General features: G+C 39.8%; 2 protein-coding genes across 3 annotated transcripts in view; both read right to left on the bottom strand.

Moving 5' to 3' along the window:
• The window catches only part of LOC113048440 (NACHT, LRR and PYD domains-containing protein 3-like), a 39,841-nt gene extending 17,755 nt beyond the window's left edge, over positions 1-22,086 (bottom strand). Inside the window, exons 1-6 of the mRNA XM_026210235.1 lie at positions 21,814-22,086; positions 21,176-21,351; positions 20,588-20,680; positions 13,501-13,623; positions 2,938-4,794; positions 2,089-2,262 (exon numbers count right to left, since the gene is read on the bottom strand). Coding sequence (XP_026066020.1) covers positions 2,089-2,262; positions 2,938-4,794; positions 13,501-13,623; positions 20,588-20,680; positions 21,176-21,321 — 2,393 coding nt within the window. The 5' untranslated portion in view covers positions 21,322-21,351; positions 21,814-22,086. The remainder of the gene's footprint in view (positions 1-2,088; positions 2,263-2,937; positions 4,795-13,500; positions 13,624-20,587; positions 20,681-21,175; positions 21,352-21,813) is intronic.
• Positions 22,087-23,608: 1,522 nt separating this feature from the next.
• Positions 23,609-25,648, bottom strand: LOC113048637 (CD209 antigen-like protein C). 2 transcript variants are annotated; one of them, XM_026210501.1, is made up of 5 exons: positions 25,397-25,648; positions 24,997-25,263; positions 24,745-24,872; positions 24,404-24,510; positions 23,609-24,308 (listed from the first exon to the last, which is right to left on the bottom strand). In XM_026210501.1, exons 1-5 carry the CDS (start codon positions 25,521-25,523, stop codon positions 24,179-24,181), a joined length of 759 nt encoding a protein of 252 aa, XP_026066286.1. In that variant the 5' UTR covers positions 25,524-25,648; the 3' UTR covers positions 23,609-24,178. The 2 variants fall into 2 exon arrangements, with proteins under 2 accessions (XP_026066286.1, XP_026066287.1); XM_026210502.1 differs by having other exon boundaries at positions 24,997-25,257.
• Between the last annotated feature and the right edge of the window lie 1,080 nt (positions 25,649-26,728).

The following is a 26,728-nucleotide window of genomic DNA, read 5'->3' as shown; positions in this document are numbered from 1 at the left end:
CTTTAGCCAGACTGTCATGCCAGCGCTTTACAGGGAAACAAAATGTAAGGTAATTGAGACCCTCAGAAAAGCAAATAGTGTATCAATTACAACCGACGGCTGGACCTCCAGGGCTACCCAGAGTTATCTTACGGTCACATCCCATGTGATAACCAGTGAGTGGGAGATGGTTAATTTTGTTCTCCAAACTCGCCCATTGTTCGAAACACACACCGGAGCTAATATTGCTGAAGTTTTAAAATCAGCTGTGAGTGAATGGGGGCTTCAAAAGGCCAACCATGGAATTGCTGTGGTCACGGACAACGCGAGGAATATGGATGTTGCTGTCAGAGAGGCTGGGCTGGCCCCCCATGTCAGGTGTTTTGCCCACACTTTGAACTTAGCCAGCCAAGCGGGTTTGAGTTTGCCCCGCGTGAGCCGTTTGTTGGGCAGAGTGAGGCGTATTGCTGCCTTTTTCACCGAAGCTCCACAGCCACAGCTGCGCTCGCAGCCAAGCAGATACTGCTGGAGCTTCCACCGCGTAAGCTAATCATCGATGTCGCTACGCGCTGGAACAGCCGTCTGGATATGATCGAACGCTATCTCGAACAGCAAGCGGCTGTGACAGCAACTCTACTGAGCAACGACGTTCGACGAAATGTCCGTGACATCGATACTTTGGATGGCTCAGACATCCGTGATGCGGAGGACATAGTGAAGCTTCTAAAGCCACTCAAAACGGCCACCACTGTGCTGTGTGATGAAAAAAACCCCTCTGTGTCTCTCATTGTGCCCTTAAAGCATATGATCGAGCATAAAGTGGCATCCAACGAAGAAGATTCCCCCACTGTGATCAACATAAAGAGAGCTATACTGAACAACCTTTACAACAGATACACTTCAGAGTACAACCACCTGCTGGAGTGCACCGCATTAGACCCCAGATTCCGGGCTCTGCCTCATCTAGAGACAGACCAACGTGATGATGTATTCCACAGACTGAAGGAGAAAGCTGTACTGATGTTGCAGAACCAGGTAGCCTATTGTATTTATTTTACTCTTTCTCTAAATTGTATTTATTTTACTCTCTCTAAATTGATTTCTTTTAAATAATTTGTTTATTATGGCATATTTTTCTAAATGTGTTTCCAAATGTGTTTGTGTAAACTGAGTATTAATGATACAAATTATAACAAATGATATTAAAATCTTGCCTTTATAACAATGTGAAACCCCAGTCAATGTTGTACTTAAATTTTACTTAGTCTTTTTATTTCTGCTATTCCTCTGTGCAGGATGAGGGCAAAGAAGGTGCCAGTGGTCACCCCCCTGCAGCAGAGCAGCCTCTAGAACAGACAGACAGAGCAGGAGCAGAGCTGAAACAACCTCCTTCCAAGAAAACAGCATTGGAAGATCTCCTTGGAGGGACTTTCGATGAACCAGTTGCACAGCACATCAGTCAGATTGATGCAGAAATTAATAAGAACAGGGCTGATACGTCAATTTCCCTCAATAGCTGTCCACTCAAGTGGTGGAAAGAGAATGCTAGGCTATACCCACTGCTATCCAGTATAGCAAAAGCATATCTCTCCACACCAGCCACCTCTGTCCCTAGTGAAAGGGTTTTTTCATCAGCAGGGGGCATTGTGAATGTGCAGAGATCTCAGCTTTGCCCAGAAAATGTGGATATGCTGATATTTCTTAAAAAAAAACATGTAAAAAAAAAAAAAAAAAAGATTCTAAGCTAGGAAAGAGCACTGGCAAAGCCTTAGTTTGTTTATATGAAAAGATTTATTTTATTTGTATTATTTATTTTATTTGGGATTTGTTTTAATATTTCAATTTAGTTTTGTTATTTGACAAAGATATTTCAGTTTCAGAAAGAAGTGTACAGCATTTTGTCTGAGTGAGATTGAAATAATAAAAGGAAACTTTTTCATTTATCTTTCTTAAATCTCATTTTGTACAAACAATCGTGAGAAAATCGTATCGTGAAACCAGTATCGTGAATCGTATCGCATCGCGAGTTCAGTGAATCGTTACATGCTTAGTCAGTAAGTTAATCAACAGTATTTGAACAGAGTGAATGAGTAACTGTTAAAGTCAAACCTCAGTTTGTTCACTTGACAGTGTGAACTCTTTAGTGCAACAGAGAGCAGCTTTACTTTTGAATCCTGAAGGTCGTTGTTACTCAGGTCCAGCTCTCTCAGCTGGGAGTCTGATGATTGTAGAGCTGAAGACAAACTTTCACAGTGTTGATCAGACAGACCACATCCAGCAAGTCTATAACAGAATGGGAGCGCAATAAAGAGGAGATGGATGGTTAAAAACTAGGCATTACGCAATAATAATCATTCTGAACACAACAATGGCATCATTACTGCTGCCATTAAACTCACCGTCAAAGCCCAGAGAAGAGCAGTCTTTCAGACTCATTTGAGCGGCCCTCATGCACCCCACAAAATACCTGCCATCCATTTCAAACAGATTTCTACTCTTCGAGTACCAACCACACACATGTGGTTTATTATATTATCCATATTTTTTCAAGAATTCTTGTGAACAACAGGGTGTCTGTAGCTTTTATTTCACTACTGTTACCTATTTTGCTAGTCTAGTCTTTATATATTTTTTTCTTGTAGGAGTTTTTTTTTTTTTTTTTTACCACTAATGCTTTGTTTGGTGTAATAACAGTTTAAACTTTGAATTCTTAATTCTGAATGTGAGATGGTTGGAAATATTCTTTCCACACAACTGTGCTTCTACTGTCTACAGTTCAGTATGGTTTCAACTGTTATAAACTTTCTGCTTTAATGCACTTTGGAGGAACAGATTATTTTATTCAAATATTGTTCTATGAAAAAACACAGTCATGATTTGATAGATGAATTAGTTAAAACAAACCTGTTTTTTTTTGTGATGACATAAACGAATTGGATGACAGGGATGAATACTCACAGAGCTTTCCTGCAGTTTCTCACAGCTGGTAACAGTCTCCGTCTTCCCTCAGATGATGTGTTATATTTCATGAGATCAAACTCATCCAGCACCTCCTCTGACATCTGAAGCATGTAGGCGATTGCTGAACAGTGAGCAGGAGTGAGTTTCTTCTCAGAGTGTTTGTCTGATTTCACAAAATGCTGAATCTTTCTGTAAAGAGTCTGATCTTTAACTTCCAGCAGACAGAGGAACAGACTGATAGATTGTTCAGCTGAGAGACGATTATTTCCCTTGATTTTGTGTTTAATTTGAATTATAATTTTTTTGATTGTTTTTGAGCTATTCTCTGTGCATGTCAAAAGGGCCTGTAAGAGTCTCTGATTGGACCCCAGTGAGATCCCCAGCAGGAACCGCAGAAAAAGATCCAGGTGTCCATTTTTATTCTGAAGAGTTTTTTTAACTGCTGATTTTAGCAGCTCAAACAAAGTGCTTTTTCCAGATGTGTCTGTCTTATGTTTATCATTCAGAAACAACTTCAGTGGCTCCATGTTGTTCAATAGATGGGAGTAAAACACATAGAATGCAGCCAGAAACTCCTGAAAGCTCAGATGTATGAAACAGTAGATTTTCCTCTGATGAAACACAGATTCCTCTTTAAAGATTTCAGTGCAAATCCCAGAATACACTGAGGCATCAGTGACGTCTATGCCACTCTCTCTCAGGTCCTCCTCATAGAACAACACATTGCCCTTCATCAGCTGTTTGAAAGCCAGATCAGCAAGTTTAACAATAATTTCTCTGTAGGACTGCACTAGTTTCGCTGGACTTCTCTCTTCATACTTCTGATTCCCCATGTTGATCTGAGTGAGTAGAAAGTGGATGTACATTTCAGTCAGAGTTTTAGGGATTTCTGCACTGTCTTTGTGTTTTATGATGTTTTGAAGCACAGTGGCTGAGATCCAGCAGAAGACGGGGATGTGGCACATGATGTGGAGGCTTCTTGCTCCCCTGATGTGTGAGATTATTCTGCTGGCTTGATGCTCATCACTGATTCTCTTCCTAAAATACTCCTCCTTCTGAGGGTCATTGAATCCCTGTATTTCAGTCAGACGGTTGATGTACTCGGAGGGGATCTGATTGGCTGCTGCTGGTCTGGAGGTGATCCAGATGAGAGCAGAGGGAAGTAGCTTTCCTTTCATCAGGTTTGACATCAACACACCCACTGATGAAATCTTAGTAATACCAGAAACTTTCTGAGTGTCTGAAAACATCATGACTCTGCTTTCATCCAGACCATCAAAGATGAACACAACTTTACACTTCTTGTAAATCTTGGAGTCCAGATCTTGAAGTTCAGGATGAAAGTCAAGCAGAAGTCTGTGAAGACTGTACTGATGATCTTGGATCAAGTTCAACTCTCGAAATGGTAACACAAACATGAAATCTACATCCTGATTGGCTTTTCCCTCGGCCCAGTCCAGAATGAACTTCTGCACAGAGACCGTTTTTCCAATTCCAGCAATGCCTTTAGTAAGAACAGTCTTGATCTGCTCTTCTTCCTCATATCCTGGACCAGGTGAGGCTTTAAAGATGTCATTGTAGCAGATTGGAGTGTCTTGTGAAGATTGATTTCTGGCTTTTTTGTCCATCTGTAAAATCTCATGTTCTTCATTCACTCCTTCACTCTCTCCCTCTATGATGTAGAGCTGTGTGTAGATTGTGTTCAGAAAGGTTTGATTCTCTTGTAGTTTGACTCCCTCACATAATCTCTCATACTTGTTCTTCATGCTGGTTTTGTGTTGGTTTTTGACTCTCTGTAGTTCACCATCTACTGATTGGTGAGATTCATTCTGCAGGTCTTCAGTCTTATCACCTCTATCCACACAGCAAAAAATAGAAGAATAAGAAAAAGACTGAATGAGAGCATGAGCAACAAGATCTTGAGTAAAGATATATTATTCTTAAAACAAGTCAAGACATTATAGGCCCAGACTATTTTCATAGAGAAACTATTCCAGATCAGCTAGAACAAGCTTACTGAAAATTATTTTAGTCTGAAAATGTTTTTTTGTTGTTGTTTTAGGGCAGCAACAAACTATTATTTTGATAATTGGTTAATCTAACGCTTATTAGAACAATGAATTAACTATTCAGTTAGTTCACTGAATAATCAGTAGAGATATTAATCTTATATATATGAGATCCAAGTGCGGGTATGATATTTACTAAGGGGTAATCCAAAGGGGTAAACAGGCAAGGTCAAAACCAGAGTATCCAATAAACATGAAAACAGACAAGAACACACAGCAAGAGCAAGACTACGGATTAGCATTAAACATAAGACAAGGACTCCATGAAACATACTCAGACAGACCGGGTATAAATACACAGAAGGTAATGAGGGAACTGGAGACAGGTGGAAAATAATCAATTAACCCAAACAAGGAGGAAGGTGACCAAATAAGGGAACAGACAGTTAATAAAGTGACAGACACCATGGGAAAGGAGGACATCTAGTGGAAGCCCAGGGAACACAACCCAGACACTGTGACACATTTTAACATGTAGATAAATTGAATATAGTCCAAAGTTTACATGTTAGATTTACCCAAAACAAATGATATTTTATGTTTAACCACTAAGGAGACATCATAGCCAGTGGCACATAACAGAAGGTCTAGCCGAGGAGAGGCTGCTCTCGGTGGATACATAAGGCATGAGCTCCATCTGATCACATGGAGCTCACGTCTCAGAGCTCGGCTAAACACATTTTTAAATAGGCGCTGTCTTTATGAATAAACCACAGATTTGAGTTTTAAACAACTACAGTCTCGCCTGAAATACTTTTAAAATTACATTTCATGACATAATAACAGTAATATTTTGAAAATGATTAATTTGGTATAAATGGCTCGAATAAATGGTGGCTGAAATCACAATGCTCTATGAACTCAACCAATCAGGATGTTTAGCACCCAAGTCCCGCCCCCAAAAGTTCCGGAACTTTGAAAAAGTACTACCTCGGCAGCAGGGACTTTCTGAGGAGCAGTGAGCGACTTTTGGAAGTATCAGACTTTTTGGAAGTATCAGAGGAGGCTACGGTTTCTGGGGACCAGGAGATCAGGCTGACAATGGGCTTTTCGGGAAGTATTGCGTCAGGTTCTTCAGGGCTTTCCTCGGGTGAGTAGCAACAGGACAAGGCATCTGCCTTCAAATTCCTGGATCCGGGATGACAGGAGATTGTGAAGTTGAAACAGGTAAAGAACAACGCCCACTGGGCTTGTCGGGGGTTGAGTCTCTTGGCCATCCGTAGATACTCCAAGTTTTTATGGTCGGTAAGTACTAGAAATGGATGTCTTGCTCCCTCCAACAAATGCCTCCACTCCTCGAGCGCTAGCTTGATGGCCAGAAGTTTGTGGTTGCCGATGTCATAGTTGGCCTCCACTGGGTTGAGCTTACGGGAGAAGGCAGCACATGGGTGGAGTTGGCTGGGATTCCCCTGCTGCTGGGAAAATACCGCTCCAAATCCTGTGGTGGATGCATCGGCTTCCACGGTGAAGGGCTTGTCGGGGTCTGGATGAACCAGGAGTAGAGCATTAGTGAAAGCTTCTTTCAGGTTGTTGAAAGCTTCAGTGGCTGCAGGGGTCCAGGAAAGAGACTTGGGCTTATTCTGGAGGAGGCTAGTAAGAGGACTGGTAATGGCACTGTAATTTTGGATGAAACGGTGATAGAAGTTAGAGAAACCAAGGAATCGTTGGAGTTCTTTGATGGTTAAGGCAAGGCAAGGCAAGTTTATTATTATAGCACATTTCGTACACAATGGTAATTCAAAGTGCTTTACATAAAACATCACTTACTCCTCCACATGTCATCTTTCGACATAACCTACGCACACTTACCACCCTCCCGGCTATCTGCAATGGTTTCATCTTCACTTCCTTCCCCTAAACTGTTTGCATCTTTGGAAGCTAACAGTGCTACTGATACTTTCTGCTCCACTCTTACATCTTGTTTAGACACTGTTTGCCCCTTATCTTCCAGGCCAGCCCGTAACACCCCTTCTGCCCCTTGGTTATCTGATGTTCTACGCGAACACCGTTCTAAGCTTAGAGCTTCTGAAAGGGTGTGGCGCAAGTCCAAAAATACTACTGATCTTATTGTGTATCAGTCACTCCTATCTTCTTTCTCTGCTAATGTCTCCTCTGCTAAAAGGACATACTACCATAACAAAATTAACAATTCATCTAACTCTTGCATGCTTTTTAAAACATTTTCCTCACTTCTTTGTCCTCCTCCTCCTCCTCCTGCTTCATCTCTAATAGCTGACGACTTTGCAACGTTTTTCATTAATAAAATTAAACACATTAGTGCACAATTTTCCACCCCACAATCAGTCAAGCTCATATCACCAGCAAACTTACACTCATTTACATCCTTCTCTTCACTCTCTGAGGCAGAAGTGTCAAAACTCATCCTTTCTAATCACCCTACGACTTGCCCGCTTGATCCAATTCCATCTCATCTCCTTCAAGCCATTTCTCCTGAAGTTGTACCTGCACTCACTCACATCATCAACACTTCCCTCCACACTGGTGTTTTCCCCTCATCATTTAGACAGGCACGTATAACTACACTACTTAAGAAACCCAACCTCAACCCATCTCTTTTAGAGAACTACAGACCAGTTTCCCTTCTTCCTTTTATTGCAAAAAAACACTTGAACGAGCTGTGTTCAAACAAGTCTCTACATTTCTCCGGACAACAATCTCCTTGACAGCAACCAATAAGGCTTCAGAAGTCGACATTCAACTGAGACGGCCTTGCTCTCAGTTGTTGAAGCTCTAAGACTGGCAAGAGCAGAATCCAAATCTTCAGTACTTATCCTGCTTGATCTGTCCGCTGCTTTTGGAACGGTTAACCACCATATCCTCCTATCAACGCTACTGGCAAAAGGCATCTCAGGAACAACACTTCAATGGTTTGAGTCTTACCTATCAGATAGGTCCTTCAAAGTATCTTGGAGAGGTGAGGTGTCCAAGTCTCAGCATCTAACTACTGGGGTGCCTCAGGGCTCAGTTCTTGGACCACTTCTCTTCTCTGTCTACATGGCACCATTAGGTTCTGTCATTCAGAAACATGGCTTTTCATACCACTGCTATGCTGATGACACTCAACTCTACCTCTCATTCCATCCTGATGATCCGACGGTAGCTATTCGCATCTCAGATTGTCTAACTGACATTTCTTCCTGGATGATGGACCATCACCTTCAACTCAACCTTGCCAAGACAGAACTGCTTGTGATTCCAACAAACCCATCGTTCCATCACAATTTCACCATCAAGTTAGGCACATCAACCATAACTCCTTCAAAAACAGCTAGAAGCCTTGGAGTTATGATTGATGATCAGCTGACTTTCTCAGACCACATTGCTAAAACTGTCCGATCCTGCAGATTTGCTTTATTCAACATCAAGAAGATCAAGCCCTTTCTTTCGGAACATGCTGTACAACAAGCTCGTGTTCTGTCCGGGCTGGACTATTGCAATGCCCTCTTGGGAGGTCTTCCAGCCAATTCTATCAAACCTTTACAATTAATTCAGAACGCAGGAAGATAAATTTTTATTGAGCCAAAAAGAATACACACCTCTGTTTATCAATTTGCACTGGCTTCCAATAGCTGCTCGCATAAAATTGAAGGCATTGATGTTTGCCTACAAAACTACCACTGGCTCTGCACCCATTTACCTAAATTCGTTACTTCAGACTTATGTGCCCTCTGATTGTGCCATCCCAAAGAACCACAAAGTCACTTTTACGGACTTTTAAATTAAATGTTCCCTTCTGGTGGAATGAACTCCCCAACTCAATCCGAGCAGCTGAGTCCTTAGCCATCTTTAAGAATCGGCTTAAAACACATCTCTTCCATCTTTATTTGACCCTCTAACTTTAACACTCACTATTCTAATTCTATTCTTTAAAAAATCTAACTACCTTTCTAATCTTTTTGTATTCTATTTTCTTTTCATTTATTATGCAATTGTATATGTATGTGTGTGTGTATGTGTGCAGGCTGGCCCGGGTCTCCCCGCTGCCCTAGTGGTGGAAAGTGGTTCAGGGGATTGACAATCCAGCAGATCCAGCAACCGCAAACGGTCCTTGCCACTTCGCAAGTAATTTGGAACTTGACGTTGGGAGTAATACAAGCACTTTATCTCTTGGTGCAAATTAACACAAATTGGTTTCCCTGTTATACAGCCAGCTCTGTTTGTTCTGGGACTGTAACAAATTCTCCATAGAGAGCCTCCCCAAAGTGTGGAGTTTTGTTCTCAGGTCCATCACAAACTGAATTTCATTTTTAGATTGAGAAGGTCCTTCCTCCCAAGTCTCTCTTATGAGACCTCCAGCACCCCCCTGGGCTGGTGACCATAGAGCAACTCGAAGACAACTCGGACCAGCCCGTCCGTTTGTGGGTGAAAGACGCTGGTTCGAATCTATTTAATGCCCATTAATTTGTAAAGTTTTCGTAATGTCCGTATCATAAACGCCGTGCCCTGATCAGTGAGGATTTCCTTAGGAATCCCCACTCGGGAGATTAAAGAAAACAGTGCGTCAGCAACACTCTTAGCGGAAATGTTGCAAAGAGGCACTGCTTCTGGATATCGTGTTGCATAATCCACAATGACTGATGCAGAACGATGTCTTTGTGCTGATCACTCTAATGGCCCGATGTAGTCCATGCCAATTCTCTCGAAGGGGACCTGCATTAATGGGAGGGGGCACAAAGGCGCATTCGGGGTGGCCAGTGGGTTTACCAACTGACATTCACGACAAGCCGCGCACCACCTGCGCACATTCTCGTCAATGTCCGGCCAAAAAAAAGGGGTCATGAGGCGATTTAGTGTCGTTCCTTGTCCTAAATGACCAGCCATTGGATTAGAATGAGCCACCTGAAAAAGCATTTCCCGGCTCCTAGGAACTAATAACTGGGTTGTATTTTCTTTTGACTGAGTGTCTTGGGCCACTCGATACAACCTATCTTTAATTATTGCAAAATATGGACAGGTAAGCGGCTGTCCAGGATGCAGAGACTGAGCGTCAATGGTCCTGACCTGTTCAAACACGCGTTTCAGCGTCTCATCTCATTCAGCGTGTTACAATAGTGGTGAGTGGCTTCATTTGATTTGTGGAAGGAATAATAGCACTCACCATGGGATGAGGAGGACGGATGGGGCATGCGGAGAGAATATGCCTTGGAGATCCACAGTACAAGCACAGATACTTGGTCAGCCGCCCCTGCCATTCAGTCACTGATAATCGAGCTGTGTCAAGTTGCATGGGTTTGGAGGATGGTTCTGGAGTGCTGACGGATTCTGGTTGGCAGAGGGCGAAGTTGTGTTGAAGCTGCCCTGGTGCTCCTCGAGACATGACTGCATACGATTGGCGAAGCGGATGGAGAGCTGGATGAAGCATTCAAGCCCACTGGTATCCTCATATGCAGCGAGATGCAACCGCACTTGTGGATCCAAACCCTGAAGATAGGTGGTGATGAGGGCTTGTTCATTCCACCCACTTACGGCAGCGAGAGTCCTGAACTTCAGAGCATAATCATTAACAGATATCTTGCCTTGTTTTAAATTATATAATTTCTCACCCATCAACGAATCCCACACAAGAAGGGCGCTGGTTTGGCCATGGGACTGGTATGTACTGCCGGAGAAGAAGTGGTGAAGTTGTTACCGGAAGTGTCCGCTGGTAGTGAAGGTGATGGAGTCATGTTGAGAGTTCATTGTAAGGTGTCGACGAGGTCCTGGAAGGGGTCTGGTTGGCTCATGCTTGTGTAAGATGGTCTTGGTCCGGTCTTCTGTTACAGCACAGATAGGTCGGAGACAGGAGATGGCAGGTAATGGTTTTATTTACACAAGCAGATGAAAGATGAATGGCTGAAAGGAGACCGGGAAGTGATACTGTCCTAGGTGTAGAGCTGAGTTGTGATACGAAAGGCGATAGTGGAAATGGAAATGAGGACAAGGGAGACACACACTCACGGTAGAGACAGGAGGGAACTTGGAGACAGGTAAGTACAACACTTTGAGTCCTTGAAGTCAGCAGGTAGGAGAGTCCTATGTGCAAATGAGACGAGATGAGCAGCAGGTGTGCGTGATCAGTATTCCGATGAGGGAGTGCGCTGTGATTGGGTGGTGTTGTAGCCTGGCGTGTCTGTGACAATATGATTGAATTGTTTTATATGTACAGATTTTATTTTAGGCAAGTCGTGATGATTTGAAAGGCTAAATTAATGAAATATAGGCTAACTCTCTGCCACTGGCTGCTTAGTCATTACTTTAAAAAACAAAAACTTATATTTAATTAACAAAAATAGCTTCAAAGGCTTTTCTAAATTAACTTAATAAAAAATAAACAAAAGATAATTACTGGCAATAACTACAAAACTGAACTATTTAAATAGCTCAAACAGTAGTATAAGCTGTTTTGGCAGATGTGGGGAAAAACGTGCTTCATCCGATAATTCTTATAAGTTGTTGGACACGGGCCGGGCTAGGGCCTAAATCTGAGGCCCATGCAGGGCTTTAATGAACATTATAATGTGATGATTTGCGATCAGTGAAACACAGGGAGAACGTGAGATTCAATCGCAGATGTTTATTAACCATTCAGGGGTAATCCAAATCGTGGTAAAACAAGCAGAGGTCAAAAGCCAAAACAGACAGTCCAAAAAATAAACAAAACAAAAGAGGGAAGAGGTATGGAAAAGGAACGGGAACTCGGAGGACGAGAAGATAGAGGGAACTCAGAATACGAGAGGCTGGTAACACAAAGGGTAAGGACTCCATACAAACAACAGGGACAGACTGGTATTTATAAGGAGGCTATTGACAATAGATTGCCTGCACCTGGTGCAATTAACTGGAGTGCAATTACTCTGAAGACAGGAACAGACTAGAGGAATTCTAGTGCCTAATTTGAAGTGCCTAAGGGGAAGTGAGCCCACTAGTGGACACCCAGGGAAACAGAGACTAGACAGCGTGACATATAAGCATAGCGTCAAACGTAAAATCTGAGCAGTAAACTAATTTTCGGCAGCCGAAATTTTGGTCCATCTCTAATTGTTGGTGACATCAGAAATTAATATTATATAATATATGATTTTTTTGAATATATAAGCAATTATTAATAATTAGATTAGAAATTAGAAATATTTAAATATTCCCCAATTGGGAAACACTGCATTAGGTAAAATGAGATCAAACAACTAGTTGTTGATAATGTTGACGAATCATTTCAGCCCTAGTTTGAGCATCTTATGCATAATTGACCCCTTTCCAACAGTGACTGTATGAGATCTATCTTTCCACAATAGGGACCCATACACAACTATTGCAAAAGGAGCAAACATTCATTTATGTTAAAATATTAATAGCATTTAGATGTGTAAATTGTTCATATTTTTATATATAGGAAACATGTAAACATGTACATGCAAATATTATGGCTCTAAGAATATTTTGTTTAAAGGTCTTATGTATTTAAGTTTGATTAGTCTTTTTTTTCTTTCTTTTTTTAGCATCAATATTAACAATACTGAACTTTTTAGAAATAAAGAAGATTCTCCACTAGGTGGATGTATGATTAAACGTTAGGAATTCAAGGGATATGCTAATTCAATGTTAAAATAGGAATTCAAGGGATATGCTAAAGCAAAGAAAGCATCCAATAAGAATTATAGAATAGGCTGAGATGTGCACTGTCATGAACCTAACACATGATTATAGCAGGTTTCATGTGTAAAAACCAAGCGTTTAAATGAAGAAGAAATATAATTGCACAATCCCTTATACACTGTTTATTTGTTACCAGTGTTTCGGCCAGACAAGTAGCCTTTCTGGTGTACCATAAATAAGCTACTTCCAGTATGGTTCTCATTTGTGTGATCTCATCTGGACCATATACCTATTCACATATGTGATTCAAAAGAAGATTCCCTCCAATTCTAAAGCAATGGCAAAATATGTATATAGTGAATATTTGGCCCACATGTGTTCAGCCATCCCATATCTAGGCCAGATTTGACAGAAATCATTTGCTTTTTTCCCAAAACTTCTTGATATCTGGGATGGCCAGTATGAACCATTTTGTCCGTAACTTCAACACAGATTTGTGACAATTACATTACTGTTTGTAGCGATCGTAACCATCAATTATTTTAACATTTTAACTTTTCTTGGTGTGATTTTGTTGACTAGTCAAATCAGCAGTGGGGCAGAGTTTGCATTTAACTGGTTTAATAAAAAAAAAAAAATGTGTTTATGGCATGGTTCTTAGTGACCTTAGCTTCTAAGCATGGTGAGTCTTGGATTCAGCACTCTGTTGAGAATGTCTTTGTGTTTACTATGAATTCTGAGTTCATTTGGGACTTATACCCCAAATCAAAACTTTATATACTCCCCTTTTACTTAAATTCCAACCTCATAGTGGTTTGAAATATGATGGGGGTACAGTAAATAAAAAAATCTAGTTTAAAATAATAATTCTTGTCTGCAGTAGTGGTTATTGTCTCACCTGTGTTTAAAAGTCACTGATCCTTTATTTAGATTTGGAGGCTGATTTATTGATCTGTCACTCTTCAAAGACAAACAGCTGGGCTCTGGAGATGCTGCTCTTTTTCTCTTTTTTCTAGTGATACTGAAAAAGACATCAACAATTCTGATTATGTGAATTTACCTCTTATCAGTAGTGTGACTGTGAACACTTCAAAATATTACCATAGGCCTACCATTAATGTGAAGTCAATACCAGATAGAGGGACAAGATGACAGCAGTTGTGTTTGAATTAAATGCTTTTTTATTTTTATAATTGTTTTTACCTTAATTCTTAGCCTTAATTCTTTACTTCAATTCTTAATGTAGCACATAAAACCTGTACTTGATTATGATCAATACTGTGACATAGGATACGTTTACATGACAATGTAGTCAAAAAAAAAAGGGAAAAGTTTTTCCCTTGTGTTTTTAAAAAGTTTCACGTATACAAGACAACATTTTCAAAGCTAAAACAGCCAAAAATGCTGTATTAAGTATGCCAGGCGCACAGTAGTTGGCGCTGTCAACCTTGTTATTAAACAATACCTGTAAGGAAGTGATGATTATATGTTATATATGAGGCATCTCCACTGTTGGTTGTAATATCGTTTAAGAATTCCACACTTTACTAAATAAGCGTTAGCAAACGCTTGAGCAGCAACAACAGTACCATATCATCCGCCACTGTTGTGTATCTTTGTTCACGCTTGCTTTTAAAATTGACATGTAGGCCTACTGCACATCTATATACATAACACGTACGACGCACAAGCATAACATCTCCATTTTTGAAGATTCCCATTTTGGGTGTTTACACAGAAATGACAACGGTAGTGTTTTAAAAAACGTACACTTTGAAACTCCTTTTCAAAAATATGCATTGTTAGTCACCAAAACGTCGTTGTCGTGTAAATGAACAGGAAAAACACATAAAAAGTTTCCCATTTTTGTCTGAAAACGCTGTCATGTAAATGACCCCTTAGCCACTGGCATGTCTTGCTTTATTTGTATCCAAAATGAGATTTGTTCGTCTTTAAGATGTGACATGCTCCCACCTTCTACTTAAGCATCCCTGTTCAAGTAAATAAGGAAAAACACCTTCCCAGTTTCACATTCCCAATTTTTCTAAACTAAAAACTTACTTAATAACTAAAATTAACTGAAAAATATGCCTAATTTCAAACCACATATGAAATTATTAAACTTTCTGAAGTAAATGTCATTAGTGTTTGCCTGAGCAAAATGTAAATTTTCCCAGAGCTTAAATGTAAAATAGTAGATTTTTTGGGGAGCACCAGCAGAATTGAGATTGTAAACACACAAATAAACTGTTATATTTTCATGCATTTTTTCGCAAGTTATACATTTTATATATATATATATATATATATATATATATATATATATATATATATATATATGTGTGTATGGTATAACGGACAAAAATGTTACTTTGTTTCTCATTAGACTACTGGGTGTTTCTCTCCATTTTTCTTGGTGGTTTGCATAGGTAATGTATTTGGGTTACATGTAGTACCTCTAGGAGCAGCTTGAGGGTGCTATTGCCTGGAGGTGACCGGATAAATAAGCTTGTTCACCATAGAGTAAGTCAGTTCATTTGGTAGAGGGAAACCATTTGGTTGAACTCATGCTACCGGCTTCCTCTGTGAAAGTACTTGGTTGAGAACTCTTTGAGTTTCCGCTCAGCTATGAGTATGGTTTGGTTTATTAATCTTACATCATCTGTACAATGTAGTTACTGATGTCAGCCATCTGCTTTCTTTTTAGAAAGGACTTTATTTAGTCTGTCTACACTTGTCTGTCCCACAAATGATTGCTTTCTTTGGGTGTAATTGAATGGATGCACACAGGACAGCAACACCCCGAACGCCAATGACACTATGGTATATAGGAAAACATTGCATCGCAATCAAATAACTTTGTGGACTATCACTCATCAATTCTCTTGCTTCAACTCTTCATGGAATGATACGTTTATTTCATAATGTTGATTGAGTTAGGAGACGAAGGGTGTTTAAATTGACTTTGGTTTATTTGTTGGTTTTTGTACCTGTATGTACATATACACTGATGGGAAGAATAAATTAAGATACAAAGATCATTTGTGTTGTGAAGAGTATTTTATCAGTACATGTTAAAAATCTGTTGAACCCCTCAGAGTAACAGCAGAAATGAGGTGTTACAATGGTTTATGGAGAACACAAATGTGTATAATGACATGGTATTACACCGTAATACCAATATGGCTTATGAGGTTTATGCTTCCTGTGTCCCCATAAACTTAAGGAGTCTAAAAAACAAACTAAACATTATTTTCTGAAATTCAAAAATGGCTGTAGTCACCACAAAAACAGTGCCCGGATGCAGGTGGCTTCTACAAGGCTTCGAACGGATCATCACATGGGCAAGAATGAGCTTTAAGCCAGTTAAATCCAGATCCCTGGTCCTGTGGAAAGGAATAGTAGCTGATCAGTTCTGCTTTATGTTGGGAGATACCAGAATTCCATCAATGTCGGAAAAGCCATTGAAGAGTCTGGGAAAGCTCTTCACTCACAACCTGAAGGACACCGCTGTATGGCAGGGTACCAGTGATGAACTCGACACATGACTCTCGGCAGTGGATAAGTCAGGACTTCCTGGTAGGTTCAAGACCTGGATTTATCAGCATGGCATCCTTCCTCGTTTCCTCTGGCCACTGCTGATCTACGAAGTCCCAATTACCACCGTGGAGGGCTTCGAGCGGAAGGTCGGCAGATTTCTGCGCAGGTGGCTGGGCTTGCTACAGAGCCTAAGTAGCATTGCTTTCTTTGGCCATAACACCAAGCTACAGCTTCCCTTTAGTAGTCTGACAGAGGAGTTTAAGGTCACATGAGCCAGAGAAGTCCTGCTCTATCGAGACTCAGTTGACACCAAGGTCTCCTCAGCAGGGGTAGAGGTCAGAACAGGAAGGAATTGTCGCGCCCAGGAGGCAGTGGAACGGGCAGAGGCAGGGCTGCGGCATAGCACCCTGGTGGGTATGGTGGCTACTGGATGGGCGGGCTTTGGTAGCAATCCCAAAACGTGCTACATCAAGGACAGAGGGAAGGAGAAGCGGAAGCTTATCCAGGAGGAGGTACGAGCCGAGGTGGAGGAAGCTCGCTTCAGCAGAGTGGTGGGCATGTCCAAGCAGGGGGCCTGGACAAGGTGGGAGAAAACAGCTGGCCGCAAGATCACTTGGGCAGAACTCTGGAAGGCGGAACCACACCATTTTAAGATCTTGGTCCAATCATTGTATGATGTCCTCCCTAGTCCTGCCAACCTGTTCACCTGGGGCCTGGTAGATTCACCTGCTTGCCAACTCTGCAAGAAAAGAGGATCATTAGAGTATATCCTCAGCTACTGCTCAAAAGCATTAGGAGATGGACGGTATCGTTGACGCCATGAGCAGATCCTGAAGGCAGTAGCAGACACCATCTGCACTGGCATTAACATCAGCAAACAGCATCTTCTAACCAAGAAGATCTGTAAATGCCTTTGTTCGAGCAGGCGAGAAGCCGCAACCCCCTAGAAGGACCCAAGGGGACTTGCTTGCAACAGCAAGAGACTGACACCTCCTTGTGGATCTGGGGAGGCAACTGAGGTTCCCAAACACCATTGCAGTCACATCACTCCAACCAGACATGGTCTTGATGTCCCCAGCGAGTAAACAGGTGGTGTTACTTGAACTTACGGTCTCCTGGGAAGATAGTATGGAGGAAGCCCAGGAAAGAAAGAGGGCCAAGTACGCTGATCTGGTAGCTGAATGTCGGAGGAATGGGTGGAAGGCCCGCTGTGAGCCTGTCGAAGTGGACTGTAGGAGCTTCGCAGGCCAGTCTCTACATCGGGTCCTGGGACTCTTAGGAATTTGCGGACTGCATAGGCAAAGAGCCATCAAGAACATCTTAGGAGCTGCTGAGAAGGCTACACGGTGGCTCTGGTTAAGGAGGGGGGACGCGTGGCAAAGGGCGCTACCTGGACACAAGTCGTGGTCTAATCACCCCCGGCTGGATCACCTGGGTGAGGGTGTCTGATGTAAGACCAGAAACAGCCTATGACCCCGGGAGAATCACTGACGATTTGTCCAGGTTGAACTGCAAGGTGTATTCAAGAACTTGTGTGAAGGGTAGGTTTAGATGTAGGGTTAGGGTAAATGATAAAAAAATACCTTCTGTACAGTATAAAGATCCTTACACCTATGGAATGAACCCATAAAACATGGAAACCCAATTGTTTGTTCAAGTTCAAGTCTGCTTTATTGTCAATTTCCACATGTACAGTACATACATACAGAGAATCGAAATTGCGTTACTCTCAGTCCCCGGTGCATACAGATAACTTTAACATTAAAGCCTAAAAAAATCTAGATCAAACATAAAATGTAGATACAACTATACAGTAAGGGAATGTAAAAAAAAAGGCATATAATACAATTTAAAATAAAGTTAAAGCAGCGCAAGGCAAATGACAGATATAGTGCAAATCAATGAAGGGAACAACAGTGCAGATAAAAGATTTTCAGTGCAAAAAAATCCCTTATTAAAAATATCTTATTAAGTGTAATTAAAGTGACAAGTGACAAAGGGCTCAAGAGCAGTTATTTTATTTAACTGACTGATGAGGTAGTGGAATGTTGTCAGTTCCATGCTGAATGAGGTAGTGAGCAGACCAATGTTGACCTAGCTGTTCTCAGGCCCACCTCATCTCCAGCTCTGAAGGCAGCGTTCCGTGACTTCAGGAGTCTGTAGACCTCCCCTCTCATCCACGGCTTCTGGTTGGCCCGGACAGTGATGGTTTTTGTGACCATTACATCATCAATACCCTTGTTGATGTAGGCAGTCACATTCTCTGAGTACTCCTGGAGGTCAGTGGTGTTATTGTATGTGGCAGCCTGTTTAAACATGTCCCAGTCAGTTGTGTTGAAGCAGTCTTGAAGAACCTCTGATGATCCTTCTGTCCACACTTTAATCTGTTTTTGAACTGGTTTGGCGACTTTAATGAGCGGTCTGTATGAAGGCATTAGCAGTACAGTGATGTGGTCTGAGGCTCCGAGGTGGGGGAGGGGGAGGGCTTTGTAAGCTCCTCTCTGTGTGGTGTAAACAAAGTCCAAAATGTTATTACCTCGTGTTGGAAAGTTAATGTGTTGGTGTATTTTTGGAAACACACTCTTTAGGTCAGCATGGTTGAAATCCCCAGCTATGATGAGAAAAGCATGGGGGTGTGCTGTCTGCTGCTCACTGATGTGCTGGTACAGTTCATTTAGTGCGTCGTTCCTGTTGCTGATGATGTTGAACAGGGGAATGTACACCGAAATGAGCAGTATAGCAGTATATTCCCTCAGGCAGATACAACAGCCGGCACTTAATAATCATAACTCCACCAGGGTTGAGCAGTGTTTGCAGATCACAACAGTATCACGGCACCACGTGTCATTGATGACACAAAGCCCGCCGCCACGGTTTTTCCTCCCGCGACGAGAGCTCTGTCCGCTTGATAGCATGTCAGCTGGTCGAGCTGAATAGCGCAGTCTGGAACGCTGTTGCTGAGCCATGTTTCCATGAACACAAAAACACAACAGTCTCTTACAGTCCTCTGAGTTGAGCGTAGTAATCAGATGTAGTCCAGTTTATTGTCCAACGAGCGTATGTTAGCCAGTACGATGGTGGGGATAGCCCGGATACCTCCGCCCTACCCCTCTTCTGGTTCCTCTCACGCCGCTTGTGGCGCCTCCGCTGTGGGCGAGATGCAGTAGTGGGGGTCGGTGATGGTGAAGGCCTCCGCAGAAGACCGAGATCCCGTAACTGTTCCGCATGCGTGGAGTTTAACTGTAAAAATGCGGTTCTGCTGACATCGAACAGAAACTTGCGATTGTACTTGCGCTTATAGACAGGTAGACGCGACGACAGCATACAAAAACACTGCAACTCACAAGACAAAAAACACGAAAACACTGTTCTGTCGGGACAGAGAGAAGCCGGTGCATGTGGATGCGCCGCCATCTTTGTTGTAGTCTTTGTTGTATGTGTGTGTTGTCAGTTGGTCCTGTAATTCCCTACATTATGAGAACAAAATCCCCACAAAGATGGAAACATTCGGAATCCTTGTCGGACACCTTTTTTTTTGGTACCCAAGAGGAAAAAAAAACAAATCAGAAATCAGAAGTTTTTGGAAAAGCTAAAAATGGCAGTAGTTTCTTCTGAGGGGCTAGGGTCAGGGTAAGGGGATAGAAAATATGTTTATAGCAAGCATTGTGAGCCTGCTGAACCTGATCTAAAGCAGGTCAGATTTGTTTTGGTCAACTCTGAATCTTCTCTGAAACTCAGAGTATTTTAAATGTGCTTTGTGTAACAGGTCACAGGTGTAATAGCTGGAATAAAACGAACTGTAAAAATGAACTGTCCCTGTAACCTCATGTTATACCTGGCAGACTACAATCCTTTATGATGACTTATGATGATGTCAACATTTACACTTGTGTATATATTAACAGCAAATACATTATGTGAAAAAATTACTGGTGGCTCTTAAACACAAACCTAGTCTAAACAGTGTACATCTGCATGCATCACTCCATGTTGTGCATGCAAAGGAAAGAAAATTGATCTAAATAAATACTAATGCAAAAAAACGACGATGTTTGCTACTTATCCTTTTCAAATACAGTTTCTGAATGTTATGTATACATACAAATACCAATTATAATAGTTATACCTATTATTTTACGTAATTAAATTAGTCATGCCAGGCAAAATAAGTTATAATTATAATATTTTTAACAGGATAAAAAATCCAATTCATTTTATTTTAATAACAAAACTTCTGCTTGTGAATTTGATGGCTGCTATTGGATCATTGAAAGTAAAACATTGTATTATGTGACTATACATTACAGAGAGATAACGACTTACTAGCTATGGTCTAGTTTAAGAACAAATGTTGCAACCAGAGTAAAGCGTTTGTTATAAACTAGCTGCTGCAGGCCTACCCTGATGCTTCAGTCTCTTGCCTGCAGTACTGGTGATTGTCTCACCTGGGTTTAAAGGTCATTGGTCCATCACTTAGATCAGGAGGCTGATATATGGGCTCTGGACATGCTGTTCTTTTTCTCTTTCTTCCATTGATACTAAGGAAAGACATCAATAATTTATATTATAAAAAATATGAAATAAAAAAAACGTGTTTTGGGATGTCCGTTTTGTTTATGTTTATGTCATGACATTTGGTTGGCATATGAGAACCAATGTGTTTTAAATGTGAGGCTTAAATTTCAACCTGTGCATCATGAAATGTGATCGTATCACTGCTGCAAATCTGGATTAAACCCGATTCACATGGTGTGTCAATATTATATCTTTTTTTCAGAGACATTTTTAAGGGTTTGACAAGTACAGTAAGAAAAAAAAAAAAAGAATGGTGATATATATTATAACAAAATATACTGAAAGTTTCATGGAACAATATGCTACTATATATTTTTAAATAAATCAGTCAAAATGAATAAACGTTTTAAAAAATGATAAGGTATTTTGAGGTTTTTTTTTAAGGGTCTATTAATTTAAAGAGTTGAGCATCACTAGATTAAGATATAATATGTCTCCAGTGCTGGTTATTGTCTCACCTGAGGTTGAAAGTTCCCGTTCCATTACTGAAATAAATGGGTCGTCCCATGGATGCATCACTCAAACAGCTGGACTCTGGGGGTGCTCCTCTCTGGTTCTGATAGTGATCAACATCCTCCTCCTCTCTCTCTTCACAGAGACTCATTTTAGAGCCAGCTAGTCTTCTTCTATGTCTCTATAAAGATTTGAGTTCTGCATTTAGTGAGGAAAAACACAGCTGAACACCTGATAAAGTGACTTACTGTGAACCACTGCATTACAGTATTGATGAGTAGTAAACAGATTAACACATTTTCGAAGTGCGGGTAAACTTCTTTATGTGTAAAATGGAGTGAACTTCAGCAGACGACAAATCAACTCATAACATAATGACAATAGTGCCAGTAAGAATGAATGGATAGAAACTTACAACCATTTAAAGACATTCAGTCTGGATTCAAACTTATAACTATTTGATCTATGTCCTGAAATATACTATGTATTGTCATGTTGCTCATTGTTGAATATGAACGATAATAATATTATAAAGATCAATACAATCAATCTGCTTCATCGTTGGCTCATCTTTTTTTATAGAGTTTGTTAAAAGTATTGTGAAATTTGTCTGTTTTGATAACATGATATGACATGAACTTACCCTAAAGACTTTAGTTGGAGTTTGATCAGTCTTTCGCTTTCGGTTTGTTCAGCTGAGGTGATGTCAGTTTACATCTAAAGCTGATGACTCACATAAGAGTCTGATGTCAACTTGCTAGCTTCTTTTTCCAGTGGGTGGGCGTATTTTTATGAACAGAAATTGACTTTGTAAAATGTATTTTAGAAGCATATTTTACATTTTTGGACAAAAAAACAGGAATGGCTATGGGCTTAATGTGATTACTTATCATCAAAAGGCTATAATTTATTTAAATAAGCATAACTGCCTCACATTTATTTCAAATAATTACTTATGATCTACTGTTGATTAATTATGACAGGGTTTACTATATTGTGTCTATATAACAATATGTCATATATTGTTGTAAGAGTGCATTTTTCCCCCATCTTTTTACAGTTGGAAGAAGCATATACAATTTCAAAATAAGAGCCCTGGAGTATTTCAGGTTTATTATTAAATTTCAGCATTATGCATTACTTTTTTCTGGTTATTATAGGTACTTTGGTTGCACAATAAACTGTACACTTGACTTGACACTTAAATTATAAATAATTTGAATGAGGCAGTTTGCAACCCCATAACAAAATCACATGGTATGGTCTTAAAAAGTATTTCAATGTGTATAGTTTGACATGGCATGCTGTTTATTAAATCCAAGAAGAATTAATTAAAGCTTATAATTCTCGTTATGCAATATTATCACCTAATACTGATATCAATCTTTTTGTCAGCTTGTTTTCTTTCAGTTAGGTCTGGTTTTGTGTTTATTTTTGGAATTGATTGATCGTAGGTCTCATTGATTTGAGGTTATGTACCTCAGTTTTTAAGTGAAAAATCACTATTTGTGGATAATTTTTTCAGTATTAAATTAAATATGAAAACGGCACTGTTTATCACACTAGCATGCTCTTATGTTTAACCAAAAAACTTGATTTGAAATGGTTATATTTTGTAAAAAAAAAAAAAAAAAAATCACACAGAACATTTGTGTTGTTCCCTACCAAAACTATCTTATAAATCTCTTGTTGTGGAAAATGAATGGGGGAGATTGGAAATCTGAGAAATATTTAGTGATCCGAAGCATGTTGTTCATGTTCATGTTCACACATGCATTTATATGTTATGTTTGGTCTTAATAACTTATTCCACTGTCTTTGAGATGCTTGTACTCATTGAAAAAATCATAAAGAAACTCCTCAATGAGACTCGGCTTGTTTTGTCCACAGTATATAATGACAATAAATGGATCAAAATGGCTAAAGTTTTTTTACACCACCATCAGAGAACTGTAGGAGATATTCAGGTCTTTGGTCAGGCTGCTTGTACAGGTTAAATACTTATTTACTCTGCAGATGTTTTAGTTTAGTACAATATCAAGTTATGTGGTCATTAAATATTTTTTGTGTTCTGGGTATAAAATCTACACAATGTCAACATTACAAGTGTCGTTGTCTCATATTTACTCATGAGACTGAGTTTTCTTATCCTATGCAAATACATGAATTATTAATGACAGAACGTGATGCTTTCCAATGACAGACCTGTCAAACTGTGAGATCACATAGAAGATGATAGAGGTGTACATGGGTCGCAAGTGTTTGGTGTAAAAGTTTGGGTGTATTGCATGGCTTTCCCTGTGGCACTGCCAGGGCTAGACTCTGGTTGTGGGAAGTTGATAGGCCATCAACTTCCAACACATTGAAACTGTTTCTGTGTATCAAGCATTTTTATCGGAAGTGCAAAGAAAACTGGAGAATGGTGAACTTTGGCCATATTCATTTTTTATTAAGCAAGATAAACACTTACAAATACAGGAACATGTAAATAAACATTAAGGTATCTACTGAATTTGAGCTAAACTTGTACTGAACCTGAAATTTGCTTTAATTGCAATATAACCATGAAAAACTCATACTGGAATTGCCAGAAGAGGGAATAATAAAAATGAGAATAAAAATAATCCGATATTTATTATGTGTTATGCTTTTGCTTTGTGTGTGAAATTATATTTAATAATACCAATATATGTATAAGTGACCAATGTTTCACATTATTTCTTTGAAAAGAAAGCATCATTACAACTTCTGAAAGTGATCAGCAATGTTTTAGCATTACATAAGAAATGTCATAAATCTAAAAATATAACTTTGACATGAGATGACTAATAGAGAAGACAAATATGGTAAATGTGCAAGTTAATAGTTTTAAGACTTTACTTTGTAATGGTGGCAGACCAAAATTGTAAATTTCAAAATGACTCAAAAGTTCCTGGTTTTAAAGTGTTCCTTAATGTTTATGCTAAATATAAACATGTATTATATATAAGTCATTGCATATAATTAACTCATTTTACATTTTTCTTCTCACAAATCCATATAAAAAAGGTAGTACATGGATAATCAGCCCATCCTTCTGAAATTTTGACAATACAGTTCTCTTCTGTATATCCACCGGGCTCATTAGCATTCCAGAACCTGCATCATATCAGCATTAGATGTTCAGAGTTGCTTTCTGTGTGTAATGAACCATTTATCACGTAATTATCAGTTCAATTCAGTGATTTTCTCACCCAGAGGTCAGTGTGCTGCCATCTACCCATGTCCATGTGCCTTCCACTTCAATATCAGTCAGACCAATCCAGGTTTCAGATCCACAGGATATTTTCTTTACAAAATCCTGAATTTTTGAAAGAAATTACATCAAACATTTACTTCAACTGACCTTTCACAAACAATACACATATATTCAGTTTAGAAATACCCATTACCCTGACATAAAACCATCTGATTTTTTTTTTTACTTAAAAGGATGTCCATATGTAAACCTCTGATGAAGGTTTTGTCAATTTTAGCTCACTTCTAGTTACAAACATGCCCAAAGAATATGATTAAGAAAGTACCTTTCACTCACTTGTGTTTTGCTGTCATTTATGATCACTAGATCTGCTCCTCTCTCTGTACAGTATCTTCTGCCCTCAGCCCAGCTCTTCGTCTCAGTGGAAACATAGTAAAGACTGAATTGATAGTAAATCCATCCATCTGTGAACATCCAGTTTAACTATCAGCTCTTTATTGTCATTTACTGTACATACCTAAATATATTGATAATAGAGAAACAAGTCTGTCATTGAATATTTGTGGATTAAGTGTAGTTCAAGAATACCTTGAAAAAACTTTGCCAGTTCATTTTTCTCTTGACTGAACTGTTTGTTTAGTTTAAATAAGCTGGTATTGTTGGTTAGTAGCTGGTTTCTTTCTTCTGTGAGGTTGGTGATCTTAGTTAGAAGCTGTTGTTTCTCCTCTGTGTAGTTTGTGCTCTTTGTATAGATGAGGACACACAGCACTATGACTGCAGTCAGCAGAAGAACACACAGCAGCCCCAAACACACACCAGCTGCTCTGGAGATCGTCAAACCATCACTTCCTGAATCTCAACAAACATCACTTGATTCTCTTTATTTGTCCATTCAACACATCAACTGAAAACATGCCAACTGAGCAATAAATCCATTATTGATCAAATCTGTGCTATTATTAAAAATATTCATGATTAATCTTAGTACCTGTGAGTTCTGATGACTGGATTCTCATCGCGTTACAGTCAGTGATCTCTTTTCCAGATTTACCAGTTATATTTTTAGTAATATTTTCGTACACAGCATCATCCCTTTTTCCGTCTTCTCTGTGCATTTCCGTAAATTTCTGTAGTTATTGTTGTCAAGTTTAGTTACACTTACAGTTACACTAGTGGACTGTGTTGTGTTCCTCATCAGTGTTCATGAAGCCAGTATTTCTGCAGAAAGGAACTGTTCTTTGGAGTTTCTGTTATTTATGGATTAAGGAACTTCAACTCACCGCTGAACGTCACCATCTACAGTGTTGATTGTCTTCATTTAAATGAGGTTCAGTATCTGTATAAAGTCTTCAGAGGGTTGTTCATTTTGATGCTGGATAGGATTTAGGAACATTTATGGCTTGTGAAGTTTTCAGGTTGTTGCTGGCACATAAAAAAGTTAAGACAGCTGATATTTTTCATTTTTCATGGTTTAAACTGTTTGTTTAGTTGAAATAAGCTACTAACTAACAATACCAGTTTAATTCAACTAAACAAACAGTTCAATCAAGAGAAAAATGAACCGGCAAAGTTTTTACAAGGTATTGTTGAACTACACTTAATCAACTTGTAGTAACTCTACATGTAGGCTAATCAAGCATGCTGAGATTGAGTAATTGTAACTCAATACATTTCAAGTAACACTAGTAACCAAAGAACAAACATTGCATACCTGTAGATCTTTTGCCAAGACAATCCATCAGTCATTTTTGTTATTTGTGCAGAAAAAGAACAATGTAACTTCCCAAAAATGTAAAAAACATCAACATAGGTCAAAGTTTATGCTGTGTTGAATTATGCTGATTAGTGGACTCTCAGAAAGGTTGCAGGCCTACCGTAACACTATTCAAATAATAGCCCAGTCCCAGATGCCTGTCCCTTGGGGCAGAAACACATATTTAGAAAACTAGGGATACACGATATTATCGGCCGATATTGGCTTTAAAATTCAATATCAGTAGATATCGGTATCGGTTTAAAGATCCTTTCAGAGCCCGCTTTAAGCCCATAGGAGCATTCATGGTTGAATCCTGGTGCAAGCCCACTTTAAACCCCTTTAGGCAGGTGGGGCCCAAATGGGTCTGACATGAATTACCCAGTTAAGACCCACATAAGACCCTTACAGGTCCCACTTAAAACCCATCTTGGCATCCACGGCTGGCCCCCGTGTGGATCCCGGGTGCAAGCCCATTTTAAACGGCCATTAAGCAGGTGGGGCCCAAATTGCCCGGTTAAGATCCCACATAACATCCTTATAGATCCCTTTTAAAGCCCATCTGGG

Source organism: Carassius auratus, chromosome 29, assembly GCF_003368295.1.
Source record: "Carassius auratus strain Wakin chromosome 29, ASM336829v1, whole genome shotgun sequence".
In the NCBI taxonomy this organism is placed as follows: domain Eukaryota; kingdom Metazoa; phylum Chordata; class Actinopteri; order Cypriniformes; family Cyprinidae; genus Carassius; species Carassius auratus.
The sequence above is the reverse complement of the archived record's forward strand: the minus strand, read 5'-3'. Positions and strand labels throughout refer to the sequence as shown.

Bases quoted from the DNA above. Each gene is read 5' to 3' on its own strand.
- LOC113048637 (XM_026210501.1), bottom strand. From the start codon at position 25,523: ATGCACAGAGAAGACGGAAAAAGGGATGATGCTGTGTACGAAAATATT. The intron at 25,264-25,396 runs GTACTAAGATTA...ATGTTTGTTGAG, and splicing joins CCAGTCATCAGAACTCACAG to ATTCAGGAAGTGATGGTTTG. The intron at 24,511-24,744 runs GTGAGTGAAAGG...TCAAAAATTCAG, and splicing joins TAAATGACAGCAAAACACAA to GATTTTGTAAAGAAAATATC.